The 23,932-nt window shown below is 27.0% G+C and overlaps 1 protein-coding gene across 5 annotated transcripts in view; it reads right to left on the bottom strand.

Moving 5' to 3' along the window:
- The window catches only part of LOC112601119 (LIM homeobox transcription factor 1-beta-like), a 30,119-nt gene extending 9,241 nt beyond the window's left edge, over positions 1–20,878 (bottom strand). For 2 of the 5 annotated variants that reach the window (XR_003115031.1, XR_003115032.1), the window contains exons 1-2: positions 20,150–20,878; positions 15,709–15,964 (exon numbers count right to left, since the gene is read on the bottom strand). Coding sequence is in view for 3 of the 5 variants with exons in the window: in XM_025348556.1 (XP_025204341.1) it covers positions 15,709–15,964; positions 20,150–20,561 (668 nt within the window). In the remaining 2 variants the exon portion in view is untranslated. Of the gene's footprint in view, positions 1–15,708; positions 15,965–19,982; positions 20,084–20,149 lie in introns of all 5 variants that reach the window. The other 3 variants (XM_025348557.1, XM_025348558.1, XM_025348556.1) reach the window with 3 other exon arrangements.
- Between the last annotated feature and the right edge of the window lie 3,054 nt (positions 20,879–23,932).

The following is a 23,932-nucleotide window of genomic DNA, read 5'->3' as shown; positions in this document are numbered from 1 at the left end:
ACTATTGAGAAGTTTTGGTTACGTCTGTGAACACCAGTTTGTTTTATTTTTCCAATTTATTCGCTAAAACTAGAGAAACTAATGATGTTTAAAAAATCTGATTTTATGTAAATCATAATAACTTTATGGTTTATTTATTTCGAAACAATCTTAATACTTTACGTTAAAAACAAACAGATTCCTCTCAAACAAGCGTATATCTAAGCAAACATACTTGAACTTAAAATAGTTGATTATTTTTTTATTTTATCATTTTTCTTTTATGCTTTATGTTATTTTTTGGTATCAGTTCGATGCGCACACTAAACATTAATGTATAAAATAAGTTATGATGTGAAATGTTAGATATGGGTGAAGATTGGGAGCGGTAGTTTTTTTATCTCTGCTTATCATAAGAACGTAAAATATAAATTTAATCATATTCTATTTTCAACGTTTCCATCAATCTAGTGTTTTGAAGAGAATACCAAAACTAATTTGAATTTTTTGAATTATCTTATTTAAAATAAATTAACTTTGTTTTTGATGTTATATTCTAAGGCCTACCATTTTATTTATTTGAAAAAATTACAAACTCGATTTTTGTGAAATTTTATATAATAGAATTTAATAAGACTCTTTTAAGACGTGTAACTCATGATGCATTTTTTGTGAACAAAAAATTAAATTTCCAAAATATTGGTATGTTGTTAATTGAGTAGGTACGAATAAAAATACCTATATATATTACGTATTTTTGTGTATAAATAAACAAAACAAGAAATCATGATTTTCCTTAACATGTGTATATTTTGATATTTTAAGTTATGACTAATAAATAAACAAATCCAGCATTGCAGCACGAGTCATATTTGTATGCAGACATAAATTTGATTTATTGAAATCAAATTTGGTTGAACATAACCTGTCTTAACATATATTTTATCAAGAAAAATCCATTGCTATACTTTTAATTCTAAAAAAATTGTATATACATAGATTTAATTTATTCATCTCTAAAATTTTTACAGTTTATTATCAAAAATTCTTCAAAGATTAATTTTCTATTATGCAACATTACTAAATACTTAAAGCATAAACCACAGTCCATAATATTTCTATATGTTTATACAAGTGAGTTTTGTTATCAAGTAATATTTAAAAATAAAAATATTGAAAAGTACGGTTTGAGAATTACGTAGTACGATTTATTCAGGTATTTTTCTAACGTTTTATCTTGTAAGTATTTCAACGAAATGTCTGATAAGAATTTTTTCAATATTTCGTCTACAATATAAATACAAAATAGCAATATGTATATATTTTCCAACATTTTCAAATATATAAGGAAATTTTATTTTAGTGCACACGCATTTCCTATTTGTTTAACCTCAGACTGCTAAGTCTTTTAATAATTTATAATATGTATCTGTGTGCGTACCACGTATAAATGTATATATATAAATACACAGAAGCGTGTGTACGTAGATATAAATGCTATGCTGTTTGGTAGGCTTTATAGAAAGCTACAAACATGTACCAAGTATACATAAACATAATACATATAAATACAAATATGTACCTATACGTGCAAGCGTAAACACAAGACTCGCGGGGCTGTAGAGCTATAAAAACAAACCGCCTAATAGACGTGTATATATATATATATATATATATATATATCAGTAGAAGGGGTCCCAAAAAGCAGTCAAAAGTATAGTCGGTGCAACATATTGTTTTTATACATCGCATCATCGCGAATCTCTCTCCCTTCATCCACCCGACGACACTTGCATTATATTTATACGACGTGACGTTTTCACGGTTGTTACGGTAACGGTGGGGGCGACTCATGGAGAGAGAAAGACAATATGTTACAAACAAGTTCTATACTGTCATCCCGCTTTTTTCCCCTACGATCTAAGGGCACAAATCGCTGTGACCGTCTAATATCTGCACCTGCTCACCCCTTACTTTTTTTCGGTGACGTAAGACGTATGCGTGCACGTGTTACCGCAAAATTCAAGAATAAAATAAAAACGATTTATTTACACACTCAAACTTATATGTGGGTGTGTGTGTTATATTTCTATTTTTTTTCTTTATGATTTTATCACCGAAACAAACGGCTCCTCCCTTTTAAGACCGTAAAAACTAGAGACCGAAAACTTTTAGCCACAAACTGCGCCCGCCAATAAAAGAGAAAAAAGAAAAACTATCAATGCAGCATGTTTTTTTTTTTATATTGACAGTTAGGTTAAACTCCCCCTCTCACATACAAACACATACGTGCACAGATAAATTATTTACATATATTTTTATATGTAATGTGTAATATTTTGTAAATTATAATAATAAAGTAACGAATTGATATAATTTAAGTACTAAACATTTAAATTAGGTAATTTAAAATATTTAGATTACATTTTTTGTAATAATGACTTAGCATATAACTAATTATAAAAAAATGATATTCAATAATTTATAATATTACAGTCTTAAAAATATTTACCTGTTTAAAATTTTAAAACTATTAAATTGTGTTACTATTCATGACTATACAAAAAAAATAATAGTAATTTGATATTTTAATTTATTTTAAAGGCTTTTAAAATTTAATTAAGCAAATCTTTATGAATTATGATAAATATTGTCATCTAATGAAACTTCCCGCACAGTTTTCAAAAACCAAATTAAGAGAGGACTTGGTAGGAAGAACTTTTGAATTTATTACTAACGTAAACTGCTGCGTTTATTTATATCGTAACCTATAAATATATTTTTAAGATTTCATTATGATTTTTTAGGGGATGATTTATTATTATTAAATTGTGTTTCTATCCTTAAATCTATAATAATTTTAATCCTATCTTCTATATAATAGGTACTTGATATATATAATAAAATTTGTAGAGTAAATTTTTATATTTTATATATTTATTTTTTTATAATAATATTATTAGATACAACTAGCTGCTGCTATGATAACTAATGATATATATCGTCAAAAAATATATTACCTATTTTTACAAGTTAAATAATTCAATAAAAAATATATATATAACATTATGACAACTTTTGGAAGCCATAAAACGAATTCATTGGAATTGTATATGCGATAAAATTGTTCACTTTTTATGTGAAAAAAATAAGCCTTGATTAATAGTTAGGTAATACCATAAAAGAGTGTTGATTTAAATAATGTGTTATGATTATTTTTAATGTTATACTATACAAATTCACAACTTTAAGCAACAAATATTTAAATGTATACAAAAATAATACTGATTTTATGATAAATCCATTATCTATAAAATATTTGTATGTATTTATTGTACGATAAAATTACGATTATCATAAAAAAATGTTAGTAAGTATATTTAAAATTTATAAAAGTTAACCAAACTAAAAAGTAACAATAATTTTTATTTCTCCAATAAAGATTTCAAATATTGTATTTTAAATGAAAATACATATTAAACAAGTAATAATTAATAAAATATAATTTTTGAACTAATTGATCATTTTTAACTTTCATATAATATATCAAATATTAATATTTAACTGTATTATAAATTTCACACTACACATTTCTGGTTTCTGTGTAAAATTAATTTGAAAAAAAAACATTAACAAAATGCATTAAACAATATTTGCCACTGCTAAAATATAGCATATTTGGTGTAGATACCTACATAATATTATAGTACAAACAGTGGCAAATATATGTAAACGCGTTTAATGAAATTCATACAGCACCCTAGACGTCGAAAGGTCGTATTTATTAATTCGCGTTACGTCAAAAGGGGTGAAATTCATACGAATCTCAATACAGTATATTATTTATGCGCTCACATATACCCTCCACAAACGGTTCTATACGTATTATGCGCGCGACTGTACCTCTCTGTCTTCCTCTAATGGCAATTCAATGATTATAAATGCCTCGCTAGCCATTCCCTGTCAGCCGTTTATTAGCATAAAATATATATATCACCACCGTGTGTGTGTAGTTGTATATAAATTTTTTCCTTACTTTGTTTCCCCTCCGTATATATCGTTTCGATAGTAAAATAAAAAAAAAATAACGAAAAACAATGAGTTCTGCGGTAGCCGAATGTATTGTGACGACAGAGGGGGAGGAGAACGTGACTTCGATTGCGAGAATCCATTCATATATTTATATATACATTTTTATCGCTCCCTAACTATTTATAGGGATTGAAAAAACACGTGTTTCCCGCAAAGAGGGTGGACGGGGGCGTTCGCGGACACTGCATGTAGGTGTATGTATATATATTATGGTAGTGCTACGTCATCGAAACGCAATTCATGGAATTACACCGTGTAATTGCGTAATTGATCGTTTTTGGATTGACGTTAACGAGACGACAGACAAACAAGGCGAGTGGTTAGGGACCTAAATATTCGACTCATTGATCTGTGAGCTAAATTTCCTAGCACCGAGCTTTACATGAATTTTACAATAAAAAAAAAAATATTCAATACTGAAATAATATAATTTTAAATAGGTGTAATAGGTACGGGACTCGAATCTTATAGCACTAAAAATAATTAAAATATACGTAATAATATGTCCTAAAAATAATAAAAATATACAGCAAAAATAAAATTTATTTTATTCACAATTTAAAAAAAAATATATTTATTAAATAATTTTTTATAAATTAATATACTTTTAAATAAAAAAAATTATAAAAAACTAAAATTAGTTTATTATTATTATTTTTTTTTAATTACTTTAATTATTTGATCGAAGACATGGCAACTATTCAAAATTATAGACATGGCAATTATTCAAAATTATCTGGAAATAAAAATAAAATGCAAGTAACTGTTGTTAATTAATCAAATAATATTCTAAATTATTTTACCTGAGTTACATTGTATGATTAAATGGTTTGCAACAATGTCTTGTTAGTCGAGAAAAAACGCTCAACATCTACCAAAGTGATAAGTGAATACCTACTTGATAAATAGGTACTTTATCGTCACTAGGCTATTCTTCAAAATCTATATCTAATTCGTTAGTTTGTTCTTTGCCAAACAATATTTTGAAGATACTTTTAAATTTTGATAAGCCATTGTTAGTTTCAAATACAGTTTTAATTTTTTTTTTTTACAATTGTGCCTACTTTACCCCATAATGATTTGAACGATTCTTCAATATTCTCAATTATTTTCAACTCATTACAAAAAGGCCTTTTGTTTATGGTATATTTATTTCTTCTAAGAGAATTGTATAGAGTTTGATTTTATATACATCAAGTTGTTGTCAAGACCGGGTTTAACAATGTATATTTTGGTTTTTTTTATTTTCATTGCATGTATATATCGTCATTGAGCTCTGTCATTATACGGCGAACAGTGTTTAAATTTTCTCAATAATAAACAACCAAATTAATTCACGATCCCCAATTTTGTAATTACGGTATCTGGTTATAAACATACACCTAGGGTTTCTTTTTTAAAAATTTCGACTTTAGCAGGTGTTTTTTAAATACTTTTTACAGTACTATAGTATCACGGAGAACCTGTTTCTCAATATATTATGTAAGCCATGTGCCGCGTTAGTGACATAATATATCATTTTTAAATAAAATACTTTTAATGATTTATGATATTCTAGCTTTTTCATGTATGACGCGGCGTCTAGTAAAAACAATAGTACAAGGTCGTACTGTATTCCGTCTGGCCACAATTTGGTCAATGATTTTTGAAAAACTTTACTGACCGTAGAAAAGCTAGTTTTTTCTGATTGTTCCAAGTGAAGTAAAAATATGGATCCATAACTTCAATCTCCAAAGTACCGATAATAACATTGCCAATTAAGTGACTTTCGGTGTCTGTTGTTTCATTGACACTCGCCCAAATGCGATTATTTGATACTTTCTATAGTTTATGGGTTTTCTCGATGTTGATTCGTCTGGAATAGAATTTTTAGTATACTTTTCTAAAAATTGACGAACGTTTTCATTGGATAAATTGTTTAATCTTTAATGATATTTTTCAGAAATAAAAGTCTTGCAAAGATCAATATTAAAAGTTTATTTTTGTTGAACATTAGTAAGTAGCTGCTAATTTTTAATTTTATCTTGCTCTCATTTAATGACTTTGATAATATGTTTATTCATTTTTATGTGTTGTGTAACACTAAATTTTATATTACTATTAACTTTAAATTAGCACAATTTACAAAACAAAATACAGAATAGTTGTATCGATCAAAAAAACGTTATCGCTAAACTCAAACACAAAATATCCAAGTCCCGAATGATGCGATATTTTATCCTACGGTATTTTATATTTATTTAAATATCGAAACAGAAAAACAAATTATACATGATCGAGTAATAAACGAAATCAAACGATACTGATTAATACTAAAAATACATTAGAATTTACGACAAAATTTTCTGAGTAAAAATAAATAAATACGAGCCTGGGAGCCGTACAACCAATAAGAAGTCATAATATAATTATTGTTTACTATTCGATAAGCCAATACGCTTAAAAATAGATATTAATATAAATGAAAATGTGGGTATTTTTTCTATGAATTCAAATAAAATATAATTATAATAAATGAACAACTTTTTATATTATTCATACCACATAATATAAACTAGATTTATAAATATACAAAATAAAATGTTATATTATGCAAATTAACAAAAAATGGCTTCAAAACCTGAAAAACAGTACTTACATTTTCCGAAAGGATAATATTTTTGAAAATATTAATTTCGATTATTTTAATATAGTTGAGTTATTATATTTTCTAAAAAAAATTACATTTGAACTTCAATGTAGGTATGTATAACTTAAACAATATAAGCACGCTTTAGACTCTTTAGAGTATATTTAAAATATGATTAATGATTTAAAATATAAGCACCATCAATTCAATGACATAAATATTATCATGACAACCTATGAAACGTTTGAAACATTACCAAAATGAGCAAACGAATTGAACAAACATGTAAAACTTTTTACTCATATTTCATGACATTTAGGGTTAGACGTTCGAGAGCGATGACGTTTTTTGTTGAAAAATGCGATAATTTATTTTTATGTATTTGAATGTCAGAATTACACTATGTAGGTACTCGTATAGTGATATTATTTAAGTTGTTCATAAATTTAAGTTAAGTATTAAGTATATTAACGATATATTTTAATCATTAAAAAAAGGTTATTGTTTTAATAGTCATAAAGGATTTAAAAAAAAAAAATAATCAATTTCTACAATTAAAATCATGATAGCTAGGGGTATCCTAGCGGGTGATTAATAATTAATTTTAAATGAGTGCACACTCAATTAAAATTTTTTATTATTTTTTAAAATTTGTTTTGGTTTTTATCTTAACTCTTTTTCTAATAAAAAGTATAGTATAAGTTTTAAAGGAACTAGATTTTTATGGTAATTAATTATTCAAAAATACGATAGGTATACATGATATGATTAATTATTAAGTAACAATTGTTAAATTTATCATTGATTTATTATTTATTATAAAATATGATAGTAAAAAAAAATTATAGAACATGCGTAAATTATTTTAATAGTCTTTAACTTTAACATCTACATGGAACTTTTTAATATTTCTTACGTATAGGTATTTACTAAAAAAGATGAAATCTCAAAATTTTTCAAATATTTTAGAAATTTTATTACGAATAGAAAATAATAATATTAACTTTGCATTCATATTTTAAGAATTTATTCAAGTAGTTATTCTATTAAAATAAATGTAAAAACTTACCGTAATTACAGTTTTAAACACTCGAAAAATACAATATTTATGGTTATAACCATATACCTGCGAAATTTTTATGATGCGATAACCAAAAATTGTTTAAAAGAACAAAAATGTTTAATACCTAGTGTTATTATCGTAAAATGTAGTTTAAAAAATTATAAAATTTCCTCATAATCCTAACTTTTTATGCTGATAGCAATTAATTAGACAATAATTATAAATTTGTTCAAAGCAACATTATAATTATTATTACCTTATTATATAATGATTACTAATATATACATTAAAGTTAAATTGTTTGCCTAATTCGAAAATTCGTTAATTGATGAAACTTTATGATTAAGTAGTTACTCTGATCCATGTAATTGGTAGATAACGGCACTGTTTCATTTTAACGTTTATCAGTTAGAATAGTGCAGCAGAAAATTTTCATTAATAAGAGTAAGATAGATTGTACAGTAGTTGTGTAAATAGGAACAATTCTAGAACCTAGTCGGTAGGTTTTGATGACATTTTGAACTAATAGCACACTAAGGTCTTTGTGGGAGACATGGAGTATATGATTTGAAATACAGAACGGTACTTTGGTAATTTTGTGGAGGAATTTAGATTACTGTTTGAATAAAGTTAAATGTTTGAGTGCTTGGCTGATTCCCAAACAAATGAAACTAACTAAAAATAAAACACATAATTATAAAACCAATACATTACTTTATATTTGTTTCAGTAGTTTAAAATAAAAAAGGAGGGAAAGTAAATAATCGGTCTACTCTACAGTGTGTGTTTAATGTTCCATATCATTAAGTAGGTCACTGTATGTAGGTATGTGTTAAATAATTTGATACGAGTACATCTTTGCAAATAAAAAACGATTTTAAGCAAAAAATGGGCAGACCTAACAGTCAATCTGTGTAATAAGTTTATTTTGAGATAAATATATATTTCTGTTATAGTAATTTATTTTATTAGTAATATAGTAAGTAGTAAGTTGAATACATTTTTCCCAAAAACATTTCATTTATTATATGATTAATATTTAATTATTATAATGGTACCAACCTACCTATTATTATTATTATTATTATTATTATTATTATTATTATTTTTTTAATAAGCATTACTATAAAATTAATCTAAATGTTTCCGAAAATTTTGCTGCGACATTGTCTATATAAAATATAATAATATACATAAGTTTCAAATTCACACAAAAAATATTATTATGCTAGAACAAAATAACTAAAATTATTATTCTTTGTTTAAGTATTTAATTTCGTTTAAATTTGATCTTTAAATGTCTATACAAAAATTCATTTTTGTATATTCTTAGATTATTTTGTTTCCAGTATATACTACTTAATATGATAAATATTGAATACATTTTATAAATTCTTAAATTCATAATCGTTTTTTTTAATTTTCTTGAAGTTGATAAATTTTATCCATATTTGAATTTCAAATGTTTATAAAAATATTTTTATAATTCCATTCAATTTTTTTTAAAACTCTTGTGAAAAAAACTTACGATAACCTTGTTTTAAATTTTCAGTTTTAAGTATAAATATTAAAAATGTTAAGGACTTTAAGCTATAAAGTCATTTTTACAATTTCTTGATTTTGATTCTAGAGTCATCAAAACTCAAACTTCAAATGCTCATAAAAATATTATGAATTTAATTTCAGTTTATTTTTTTTTCTTTTAATTTCACGAATAACAACTTATTTAAATCCTTGCATTACATTTTCAAGTTTTTGAACGATCGCAAAAGTTTTAATAAACAATTATTTAAAAATAACTAAAAATAATCAATTATCTATAAATAGCTAAAAAAAAAATCAAACTATTTTGAAAATTATATCACGTATAGAAACTGTTACAATTATTTTTATTATTATCATAAAACTACAACAAAATAAGAAAATCAATTTTATATAAATAGAAAACTAGTTTTGCGTAAAATTCTTTATTTGTTTTTTTTTTTTCAATAATTAAGAAAATCGTTGAGAATTGTATAGGTACAGTAAGATTTTGATCACTTTACTTTTATTTGTAAGAGGAATATTTCGTTTAATATTTAGGTTGCTTTGGATTTCAATTTTTGAATCGATTTTAATTAACAATAAAAAATCCTTATACTAAAAACTTGTCAGCGCGACCTTCCCGAGTAAATGATTTTTTAAATGTTATGTTTTAGTTAAACATGAATCAGATACAGGTACTTATTTCATCATGTTTTTATACTCGAAGAATATACATGAATTATTATTTTTAATTTTCGAAACAGACTAATCTCGTGCCACAGCCCTGCTGACGGTTCATAATATAATATAACACATTATATTATAATACTTCGTGGTGTGGTATTATTTTCGACTGCGGCAATCCAAATCCGCAGGCGTGCCGGTCTATTATCGTGAGCGGCGGATTGGGGTGTGCGAGGAGGTGCAGATATATGTATACGCGTTCTAGTCGTGTTATTTTGTGACCGCGCGCTGAGCTATTTTATACGCCGTATATATAAAACCTAATAATATAATTAATACACATCGTCACCCCGTCGTCTGCGGTGGCGTGGTTGTGACGACGACGACGACGACGACGTAAATGAAGTCACCGCGACCGTAAATTCAATAAACGCCAACGGGAACGATGGCGATGAGGTATTAGTAGCGCCACGAGGCCCACCCGGAAGCCGACGACGCCGACGCCACGCGCTAGCCATAAACGTCCCGACCTAACGCCCTTACGCCGGTGGTGTGTACGTGCGCGACTTCGGGTCCGTAGTCGTGCGAATCAATCGCACATAATATACGTATAAACCGCTGCACGCGTCGCGGTGACGCGTTGTTGTCGTCGTTTTATGGTTTATACGTTAAATATTATACAGAGTGATTCACCAATACTCCACCCTCGGTTTTTTTTTCCCAATCATATGATAACCACGAACTATTGACGTTCGAATTTTGAAATCCGAAATTTTGAAATCCGCTTCCGCTTAAAGACCGCGCACGTGTTCTTAAATTCTCGAGACGTTTTTTTACTAAGTTAACTTTTTGCGTTCCGTGACGATGTAGGTAAGCAGCTTCCAATTTCCAAACGAGAATCCTCCTTTTGTCACTGTAAACTATTGTTGGTGGATAATTTTTTTATTTTTACGTAATCGATTCAAAATTCGAACCAGAAGTTTTTCAGTTAATAAAAGGGTTACACTAATGATAATTAATAGTCTTTAAAAATGGTTTTACAAAAATATAAAATAAATGTAAAGTATGAGATGTAGTGTTTATTATACGAGCATACTTGAGCCGTTTTTAAAAATTATAAACGTTGATAAATTAATATTAATTACAAACATTTTCAACTCACTATAGCCTCCATTATATCTTACAAGCTCATTATCATGGATATATTATCTTGAGTACATAAAGTTAATAGAGTACAGTAATTCAAAATCTACTCGTTTGGATTTTAATTTAATATATCTACGTTTTCAGAAAAAAATATCTGCTTAATTATTTACAGTAGAAAAAAGAGAGGGTTTTCGATTTAAAAAAAATAGGGTTTGTATCTCCACATATTCTCCTTTGGTACAAAAAAATCTCAAGAATTCGTAAATACGGACTTAAGGTATATTTAAAAATTCAAAAAAATCAAATTTTGAATTACTGCATTTTTTAATTAAAGGCAGGGAGCATACTTGGTGAATCGCTCTGTATAATGATAATATAATATTGCAACCAGGAGAATCCATTTTTATTGGATTTCTTTTCTTCTTTATAATTCGTGTGTTAAATATACTTCTAAACATTAATAAAATATTCCGCCACGAAATCGATATGATAATATAATAATTGCCTGGTAATATTATTATGCGTATTATAGCCGAGTGATTCAGTGCAGACGGTCGCGTCTATATATATGTTCGTCGAGTCACCACCCCAAATCTCTCTATTTCCACCAATTTCGATTTTATTTTAATTTTATTTGTTATATTCTTACTGCAGCGTATGATGCCCGTGATTCGTAAACTTTGTAATCGTTAGACGGGGTTAGTTCGTATAACTCCGCTTTTTTTTTTCATTCGCATATTTCATCCTCGATATAACCTTGTAGGTTATTTTAGGAACACCATCCTCCATATTATTATAAAATAAATTATGTAAGCAAAATATCTTGCATAATGTATGCCTTTTTGTTTTTTTTTTTGTTTTTTTATGATTATTTCAACAAATTTGTATTTACAGTCTACAATATTATTATATAACAATAAGGAAATTGTGTAGCTTAACTAATTACTAAAATAAAAATAATAAATAACGCGACGAAGAGGCTCAACACAGTATGGGAATTCACTGACTTGAGGTGGAGAGAAGTTTAATTTATTTAATTAATACTGGTCGGAATTCAAGAGATCTCGACACCAGTTTTTTTAATCTACGTAGGGGGTTATTTGAGATGGATTCGCTAGCTAAGTTAGATGCTAAAGGTCAGTGGATTTATGATTAAGTGTGAAATTTTTTTTATAGTTTTTAGCTGAGCTATAAAGTATAAACTTTTACAATTTTTACGTATTTGTGAAATGAGAAGGTTTGAAATGTACCATATAATGCGATGTAATTGGCAAAGAAAGAATGACTGAAAGGTCTAGATGGTATACCTTTTAATTACGTTTGTTATTATTTCAAACTTTTCTTTCATGAAAATGTATTATTTAATGTTGTATGAATATAGCGTATTAAAAATCAATTTTTTCATGAAATTAGACATGAATATAGATACCTCTACTTATATAGATAATATTTTAGTTATCGTTACTACATAGTTTTAAAACGTACAAGTGACAGTTTTGATATTAGAGTATCTACTTATTTTAAACAACTTTAACCGCTATATTAATTGATTGTGCTACACCATTACATAGATATATAGACATATAGTGAATGTTGTGCAGATGTAAATTTTGTTTAGACATACATACTTTATTATCTAATGACTAAAAATATAAAAATTTAACTATTTACCAAAAAAGATAAGAATATACTTTTATAATTGTAAGATATAGAATATTAGATTGTCAAATTGTAATTAAATATTTAGATAGGGACCTATATAACTATATATTTTAAACAGGGCTCATAAGTTCATGTATTCGCATGTTTTTTCTGATACATTGAAAAACATGCTAAGTGGGTTACAAATCCGTTTCACAACAATAGTAATAAAAATATAAAGTAGTTTAATAGTGCATGTATTTGCATATTCTGGGTGTTGGGGCATATTTGGCGTATTGTTGATTTTTTTGAATTATTAGCACATATTATTTAATGTAAATTCATATTTTTTGTGAAAGGTATTAAAATCGCTAATAATACAATGTAATTTATAACTTCTTAAAGTAAAAGAAACAAAATAGAATAATAAGATTAAGCTCCATAAGAGCTTCATAAAGTAACTATTAATTTATTTTTTAATTTTATCAAAATGTATAAAATTGAAAAAATTACTTTAGGTACCCATAACTTTTAAAAATATGAATGTATATTAACCTAACTGGTTTTCATCGATAATGTATAAGTTTGTTTTAATTTTTTTTAAATATATTTTGAAATTTTAAACACATATTTTTACATTTTTAGTGCATATAAATGCATATTACTGAACTTTTTAATGCATCCTTTAATGCATAATATATTTTCTACATTTTATTGCATTATTTCATGCTTATTTATATATCTTTTAATACATGAACTTACGAGCTCTGGTCATAAATGTATACTATACTTACATATATTATTAGTTAACATACGATAAACTACCAATAAACTACTTATGTGCTTTGCATTTTTATCTACCCTCCAACATCTTCAAGAAACAATTAATGTCTATTATCGTTTTAATTCTACGATAATAGATAGTTGGTTTTCCAATACGATAATACTCAGAGAAATAAAGCATTAAAGCGAAAATAATTTATTTTCTGGTTAACCTTTATTTGTAATTATATTATATATAATATTTAATATCTACGTTTCTGCTCTTTATTTTTCTTCTTTTTGTTATTATCACATGAAAGTAAAATTTTGAAATGTTATCACTTTGTTTTTTTGAAACATTGAACAAGGTAAAATATTACTCGACGGTTTCGATGTGTTGATTGAGTTCACATTTTTTAATCCACTAAATCATTCACATTGTTTTCTTAAATGGTAATAAACACTTACTAATTATATTTACAAAACAAGTAACGTGAACCAAAAACAGTTTTAAGAGTGAACACCTTCATAGAATCATCTCTATAAAGATCATTATGTGATTGTAAAAATAATTTTTTTTTTTTTGCCATCTATTATCATTAAGTCTATTAAAAATAGGCAATCAGTCACACGAACCACGCAATTTTATTTTTTAGCAATTTTATTAAACACACGTTATTGATTTTGGCATGCGTTAATGTTGTCATTTTCTTTTATGTGTGTGTGTGTGTGTTTGAATTTTTAAAAAGTTCAAAGTAATATAAGGTAAATTTAACAGACTAAAATGCAGTGAAAAATCATGGGTATTATTATTTCGGTTGTATAATAAACCATATAATCATGATTGAGTCGGATACGTTAAATACAGTTATATTCAAGTGCGCGTCGTGATGGGCACTAACCCAGTTTTGTGATGACAAAACAGAATGTTTTAATATGATGTAAATAATATATACATACGTATTTTTAACATAAAAAGAATTACAAGACGAAACAAAAATTTGGACAAAATGCAATTGTACAGTTTTTGCAACGGGTAATAGCACACGCGGGCCGAAGTCAAATTCGTGGGCCATACATCGATTTGCGTCAAACTGTCACAAATATTTGCCCTACGATCAGGCGCATGTAGTGCAATAAGCATAATATTATAATATTTATATTATTATTATTATTATTATTATTTACACCATAATTATAATATAATATAGTAAACCAGATATAGTCACGAATGAACAACACCACATAGTTTGAAACGAACTTTTGACATTGTATGCAGCAAGTTTCCTAGACTGTTCGGCATTTAAGTGATTAGGTTTAATACTTCTCGATTAAACTTTAAACGAAATATATGTATGACCACTCTAATCACTAAGTTATAGAGATTCGGATATAATTATTTATCGTATTTTTTTAATATTAAATATAATTATCTAAAGTCACTTATTAACAAGTGTCAAGTAGTAGTAAAATGTAATACAGTACTAAAGTAAATGTTATTTAATTCGTTTTTTTATACTTATTGCTGTGTAATATTCATTTTTTTACATTTAGTTTAAAAGTAAATTCTCTAAATACATTATATATATTTTTTTCCAGTCCAACAATATTTTCTTTTTTCTAAAAATTATAAAAAATTATGCTTTCAGCTTAAATGTCATTAAAAACAATTTTAAATACATTAAAAAATTTAACATAAACAGTAAATAAACAATACATTTTTCTTTATCAAAAAAGTTATGTACCATTTCTTGATCTATTTAGGTGTTTAATAATCCCGTTTGAATTAATGACACTTTATTAAAAATTATTTATGTAGATTTGCGAGATCAACCAAATCAACCATCGTGTGTGCTACGAAGTTCTGTTTTTTTTCGTCATCAACAAAGCTTTAATTTCAGAAATTTTATCATTATATTTTTTTATTCCTAAATTGTTATTAATTTTACTATATTTTTTATAATAAATTCTTATTATGTTTAAATACATGTTTCCTCATTTTTCAAATTCATATTTATTTACCTATTTTTTTCTTAGAATATACCATTTTGATGTAGTAAATTAGTTTCTTGTAGTTTTTTCTTTAAGAAGTACAATTTTGTATTTTTATAAAAAAAAAAAAAGTAAGTATATAAGATGTTATAAATTACCTAGGTAATAGATATATGCTTTTTTATGTTCTACTTACTTGTCATAATCCTGACGGCAGTAAAGTTTTGAGTTCCAAACAAAACACGACCGATCTAGCTTCAGCGCACATGTTGTACACTTAAGACACCGTTCATGGTAAGATCGACCGGATACACGCATAATATACCTATCTGCAATTGTGCACTCACATTTAGCACATACGGTAGACACTGTCGCCGGTTCTGATGGATCGTCTCCATAAATTGGTTCCATTTTTAATTTGACTACGCCTAAAGCTGTCTTCATCTCGATTCCTTTGAAAAATGTACAACATGTAAATATACAACAATAATAATAAAATTTCTTAGTGTTAAACAAATTTGCCATATCTAAGTAAAGATAAATAGATCTAGGTACTTAAATTGTATTTAACAAACTATAAATGAGTATATACAATATATTCGTTAGCAAATTTAATTTAATTTATTGAAAAATATTCATACACAATAATTACTTTCTAGTAATATATTTGTTATATTTGTTAACATAGTAAAATAAAAACAATAATACACTAGAATTAGCTGCCTTTTTAATTAAAAAATAAAAATATATTATGATACATAATTTAGAAATTCTCATAATTTAACTTCTTATGTCTAAACCATAAATTCACTTAAATATATTCAAATTTAAATTATTATATATAAGCATTAAAAATATTAATTTTTATATTTTAAAATCAAATTCATTGGTGAAACCTTCTTGATTACGAAAATATTAATCATTCTAATATTTTTTTTATCTTTAGACAAATAATTTTTGTACTATTAACTACCGCGCATATTTGATAATTATAATTATTGATTACTAATAAACAAGTATTTTGTCGGTTACAATATTTAAAATATATATACACCAAATTATAATTATATTTTTAATTTTTAGTTGAGTATATGTTTATTATATTTTAAAAATCTTTGATAATATTATATACTATAGACTATAATAATTAATAGTATAGCATAATAGACAATAATACATGATTAAAGTAAAAATTATACAAAAATCTGAAATACGCATTGCCGCATTTGGTATATCATAGTTAAGAATTTGTATAATTGTATGTGACACTTTTAGTTCAAACTGACAATAATGATAAAATATTTTATTACATTGATGATCATTGCCATTGTAATAGAAAATGTATTCAACCGTTTGAACACACGTGCATATATGAAGCACGTGCGGTCTCCCTATGGCCTATGTAATCCTTTAATACAGACGTCTACCCTTTGCACACACATATGTGACTTTATTAATTCCGTACTAGTCTACAGGCCGCATAGATGAAATGAGTTACCCCTCACACAATGATTGACATTTATTAAGTTTTCAAAGAGTTTGTAAATAAAAATTTTTAAAATTTATATTGTGCTCAATATAATTATTATTCAGTATTCTTATCATATTATTAAGTATGAAATGTATATTTTAATAATGAAATGCACAACATCTAAATATAAGGAATCAAATATATTTTATTATTATTCTGATAATATTGTTGGACTTATACTTTTTATTTGTAATCCAGTCGTCTGAATATCAAACATTAACTATCATTACTTATTAGCGCTTTGTATTGTGTTCTAAAATTGTAAACTTTACAATACATAATCTCAAATTCTTGCCATTTTTCTGTAATATATAATATATGTTCGTTGATGAATATTAATATGAATTTTAAATGTAGGTGATATTTTATATATTTGTTTCTTTCGATCGCGTTATTACCACACAAGTCTATTCATTAATATGCTGTTAATAATGAATAAAAATTGTAAAAATGCTGATAAATGCCCAAACATACTATACGTCAGATGTAGCCAACTAACGACTTACGTTTTGTTTATAAAATCAAAATTTATTTATAATTATTACAAATTTTAATTTTTTTGGTATATATTTATAAAATTATCAGAATATATGAAATGTATTTTTAAAGATATCTGCTCTTGGTATCATTACCTTCATCCATATGGTTCGCGAAGTGCGAACATATTCATGTTGGCCACCCCTGCTATATGCTTATTATGTATATGTACTACATATAAACTATGCTAATTTTATTTGTATAAATAAATATGTTAATGACGAATGGTGTTTATAAAAATTGTAACATACGTCATAGGTATAACAGATTTTATTAAAGTCGTTACATAAAATATGTACGTCCGAAACTAATTAATTTTGTACGAATACAAGTAACATAATATGTATTCTAATATTACTCAAACTAATTTAGAAAAATACATTATTGTTTTAAGTATTTTAATCTTCAAACCATAATTTATAATTATTAATTGCCTGTGTAATAGGTAAGTAAATCTCAACTTTTATTATTGACAATATAATTGGTGTATATTTGGTAAGTTTTACACGTCATTTTTGATTTTTCGTTTTATACGTTTATATTATATATTATGATGTTGTATTACTGGTTACCTGTTTGTTCAATGTGTATTTCTAGAAAACTTTGACCAAATATTTTTCACATTTTAGTAACAGATGATGTCAGGATTAATCATTTTTAATAAATACTAATCTGCGTTGGTACCTACTACCTATACAGTATGTGCTTTCACCAGTATAATAAAAATAATAATAATATTTTAATTTGTTTTTTAAAACTATAAATTATATATTTATTTATTAGGATATTATAGTTCTATTATACTTAGATACATAATATTTATGTACGATATACAAAATGTATACTTTATAACATATTATGAAATAGGTATAAGTCAGGTTAGGTTAGATTAGCACTAAGATAACATATTAATATTTAGATTAATTTGATGTTTTATGGTTTTAATTAATTAATTTATGATAAATATACTTATAAACATTCAAACAACACACTTCCTCTCTTCGCCATCATAAACTACTAAATGATTAAAGCTAAAACATATACCTAGATGTTATTATTATTACGAATTATTTATGTTTAATTTTACTAACTTACAATATCAAAAAGAACTTTTGTTCAAAACATTTTCAAATATTAATCAATAATAGATCGTAAAAAATGTTATCTCGAACGATTGAGAACACTTAAAATTAACAAAGATCTTATCGCTGACCTTTAACACTAATTCGTTTGAGAACGAATTTACATACAACATTGCCATATCATTAATTTGTCTATTAAAGGATTCAGTAATGTATACTTAAATAAAACGTGTAATAAAAATATTCTTGAAAAAATTATAAGCATAACGTAATAGCTAATAAGTTACTTGTAATATTAATTATGATGGGAAAGTGTAAGCCAACAAGCTATAAATATTTTAATAAATTACTTGAATTTTTATTTTCCGCGTACTAGGTGCATATATTTATCATGAATGTAAAGTATTTTATTTTCTTGTTTTATTGGCATTTCTTTTTATTGCCCTGTTCTGCTGTAGTTATTTTCAATATCATTTCTGATCGAGTTTCAATTAAAATTTTAATGGTAACATATAATATTGCTAGATGAGAGATGATGATACCTCATTCCGTAAGTATAATTTTGATTTCGTTATTTTCCATTTTATGAGAAATAGGAATATACTATATAATATATAAACTGACGAATACTTCGTTAACATTTGTGCGACAACTGTAACGCTTAATCGTCATTCTCACTCATTTGGTATCTAAGTCACCAATAATATTAGGTAAATCCGATAAAAGTCCAATAAATATCAACAAATTATCCTTCAATAACAATAATTATTAAATTTAGCAACGTTGGAAAAAAAATTGAAGTTCTTAATCGTATCTTATCGGTAAAAAATAATATTATTTTTCCCTAATACCTACTCACGCATTACATGGTTTTTGCCCCCCCCCCCCTCCCCCATAAATAAACTTCAAATAGGTACTATACTATAGGCTATTATTCCCTTGATAAGTATGATACATCATTATTATAATAATCGTTTGACTTACAGTGTCCTTTAAATCAAAGAAAAATTAACAAGTAAATGCTGAGAGAAGTTTTTTATAATACGTATGAGTGTTATATACAAAATACATATAGTGTACCTCGCAAGATACGTAGATATTATTATTGTGTATAATAAAATACAGAATAGGCCCCCTTCATAAAAATAAAATAAACATAAAATGTAATAGCAGTAGCTATTCGTTTTTGCGTTACCCGTTTTATTCGGACGTTTCACGAATATAATATACTCAAGCAATGGCCCGACCGCGCTGTGCCCATTATTTCTATACCTATGTATAATACTATACCTATTTTATAATAATATGGTAGTAATATACCTACGCACTGCCTCGTTTTCCACATTCAAACCCGGAGCACACTGGTCACTGACACGCATACGCCCATACTGGCACGCTAATGTACGTGTTGTGTCGTGCACCTATTTGCATAAAATACACCTATACCTGTAGGTATGTAGTGTTCATAACGTTTACATAGAGCTTACCTGCTTTTGTTCGGAGCATCATCCGCAGTGCAGACGTCGGTGGCGGAGGTGGCGCGACGATGTAAACAAACGAGAGAGCCGGTATCAAATAGTGGGCATCATAGCAGTGTGTCAGCGGGGATAGAGAGCGAACGTACGCTATACGATTGTAAAATGTGTACCGTTGTATAGTGGAGCACGACTCGACGCGGCTGATACACACGCGGGGTGCAAAGGGATTTCCGTACGTGATTCCGGCGTGCGGGGCGTGTCCTATCCGAGCGACGGGGAGGAGCCGTATCATTTCGGAAAGTAACCGCTGGAAAGGAAGACCTCCGCTGCTGCAGGTCATGGAAAACACGTCCGCGCTACCTCTTCCTCGTCCATTTTTCCCCTTTCCGCCGGCGCAACACCTTCTCCTCGCCGTCCGCATCCTATACGTCTCTGCAACTTACCCCCACACTCACCCAGACTACCATCGCGATAAGTGACCCTTAGGCTTGAGCACGAGTGAAGGAAAAATATACCCGAATACGGACGCGTAGAATACTGTATAATATAATATATAGACACTGCTGTAACCTTTCCAGCAAAGCGGACTTTATTTTGGGCCTGTGTATAGGTAAAGGTAAAATACTTTGATTGAAAATTATTCATCCCTATTAACATAAAGGTACATCATTATCAGTCATCAAAATACATACTTATTAGAATGGTTCTTAATTATAAATTTTAAAAATGTATTTATAAATTAAAAATAGTTTGTATTTGAGAATGGAAACTCAAAACGTAATATCATTGGGAAAATAGCCTATTTCTACATTGCGATTTAAAATTTAAAATAAGTTACTAAATAAGTAATACCTATGCACGATATTTTTAGATTAGTTGAAAGAGCTTGAAAATTCAATTATTCAAAAACCTAAACAAGTAATTTTCATAACACCTAATTTAAAAATATTTAATCACGATTTTATTTTTATGTTTGAAATTCGTTAAATTATCAAAAATTTATAAAATGTTTAATTTTTATAGCTAAAGGTTGACAATTGAAAACGAAACTTTTCGTATTAAGTAATTCTTACTGCCACCTTAAATATTGGGTATTCAAACCAAGAACAGCGATTTTATGTTTGTTGTTTTTTTTTTTTTGTAATTCGAACATAAATCTACGCGCATTGCTAGAAATGATAACGTGAGACTTTTACGCATATTATTATATTTTACTATACAGTATTGAATTCAAATTAAACACATTCTTTTGTTGTAGACTAAATGAAAGTAACTTATTAAATGAAGTGTGTATATAGACACTAACTGTAGATTGTTAACCTATTGACCTTAATACCTACTTTTTAATTTTATAATACATATTTTTTTTTAATTACCTAATGCCATATTAGTAGTCTTGATAATAATTTTTTTTGTTTGAACTAACGTAATATAGATTGTTCATGTTATTTTGTTATCTTTTTGTGGATTTAACATTGTAGTAGATAAAACGCAATTTTAAAAGAAATATTTTTTATAAAAAGTATTTGTTATACAAGTACCTATATTATTATTGAATATGAATATGATAACACTGGTAGTTGGGAGATTGCAGACGTTTAGAGATCTAATTATTATTATTATTATTATTATTATTATTATTATTTTATTTTTTTTTTTTATTGATAATAGAGAAAATTTACTTTTTGCATTTTATGTACAACTAACTGTACAATTAAATTTCGTCCGGTAAATATGAAATACAATGCTAGTGTACATCAGTTTAAAGGACAAATTAAAGTCAGTATACCTTGGTTTGTAAACTAATACGATCGAAATAGGCAATCCATCATTGGCGAGTTGTACAAAGCATTTCGTATATTTTCGAATGTGTATCAAACTATTCAATTATTCTATAAACTTTTCTAATATTTCTGAGAACAATCTCTGAAATTTTCATCAAAATCGGTCAAGTGGTCTCGTTGGGTATACGAGCTACAAACATAGATTATTTTTTTATTTTTATATAAATAAATTACATAATTGTTTATTTTATATCTGTTACCAATGACAATTTTATACATGACCAAAAAAATATCAGATTTTCACAAAACAAAACGAAATTACTGAATGAACCACGCTATTGCAGTTTGCATGGATTGAAAAACGAAGCTATAAACACTCTTCTTAATAAAATGTGTTACCAATCAGCTGATTAGCCGTTTCTAAAATTATTGGATACAAACACACAATAATTATTATGCATAATAAATAAGATCGTTTAAAAGCAATAACAAGACATTTAATGCTATAGTAGTAGTACATTCCATATAGTCACTTTTAGTGACCCAATTTCAAGGTATACAACTAAAGTTATGATGTATATGGAATAAGATTTCTAGTCAAAATATCAAACACCTTCAGTCCAAACAGGTATAAAAAACGAATCAAAATGAAAAGTAGAAATTATACAGACAAAAGTTTGTACGGCTACAACTAAGACCATACGAGCCGATTCGAATACAATAATTCGTTCTAATATTATCAAGTATAATTAATCACGTTGTTTAAAACTGAAGTTAAAAATAATAAAATAATTGCACGTATCCAACAGTAACAATACGATGCGTAATGAATTAAGTGTATTAATAAAAATTGTTTTTCTTTTTGAACTCAAAAAGATGCATACTCTGTAATATGAACAATAAAATATTTTTCACCTCAAATAATAATGCGTACAGTTTACTTTAAGGAGTAATAAGTTGTTACACATGCAAATGTCAGACAAGATCGGCTAGTCATGACGTCAGTCGTTAAAACGTTCTCAGATGATAGGAACGACCAAATATATTTATTTAGAGTATCGATGACGGAGTTTGTAAGAAGTAATGCTCGGTAGTTTTTGGTAAAAAATATTATATTGCGAGAATGTAAAACTGCAGTACGGAAGTAACAAAGTTTGAACAGTATCAATAATGGAATACATAATAAAAAATATGGTTTTCGTAAAAGAATATAACACAAATACACAATAATACAATGTGATTCCTTTTAAAGGTAACACTAAATAATTCTGTCCAGTGACATCGGATTAATATGCGGTTTTCGGGAGGGGATAGATTAGGTATTTTTATATTTTTAGATCTTTCCGTGTATGCATGCGCAATAAAACTTGCATTTTTTTAATTGACAACAAGTGTTTTGAATACCAAATTCGGATAGACCAAATTTTTTTAAGTCGATTTGGTCCTTTTTACCATAGCTCTAAAATCAAAATTGACTCAAAATTAAATTTAAATGATTTAATAATATCTGCAAACCGACGGATACAAAAAAAGTACTTAAAAATTTCATAATAATTCATAAAACTCTAGTATGATTGTTGAAAAATTCAATAATTTTAATCGAAACTTTGACTCGTTGCCATTTAGTCAATTTTGATTTTAGAGCTACGCACACGGAAAGATCTAAAAATGTAAAAAATCATCAAGAAATGTGTATTTATGTATTCCCTATCCCCTCCCGAAAACCGCATATTAATCCGATGTCACTGGACAGAATTATTTAGTGTTACCTTTAAAAGGAATTACACAGTATATTAATATAATATTAGTACATGGAATGTATGTATTACATAACAATAAATGTGTATAGTTTAAGCAGGTACCTACTATGTGTTTTAAAAATCGATCGGTGAACGCGGAACGGTGAGCAACAAACACGCCGGACAAAGGCGCCTCAACATTTGCTCCAGTCCTTGACGGTTTTGTCGTTCCAGACATAGCGGCCTCTGACGTCCCGTTCGCCGGCCGG

This window comes from Melanaphis sacchari, unplaced genomic scaffold (genome assembly GCF_002803265.2).
Source record: "Melanaphis sacchari strain LSU unplaced genomic scaffold, SCAv2.0 Contig74_pilon_pilon, whole genome shotgun sequence".
In the NCBI taxonomy this organism is placed as follows: Eukaryota; Metazoa; Arthropoda; class Insecta; order Hemiptera; family Aphididae; genus Melanaphis; species Melanaphis sacchari.
The sequence above is the reverse complement of the archived record's forward strand: the minus strand, read 5'-3'. Positions and strand labels throughout refer to the sequence as shown.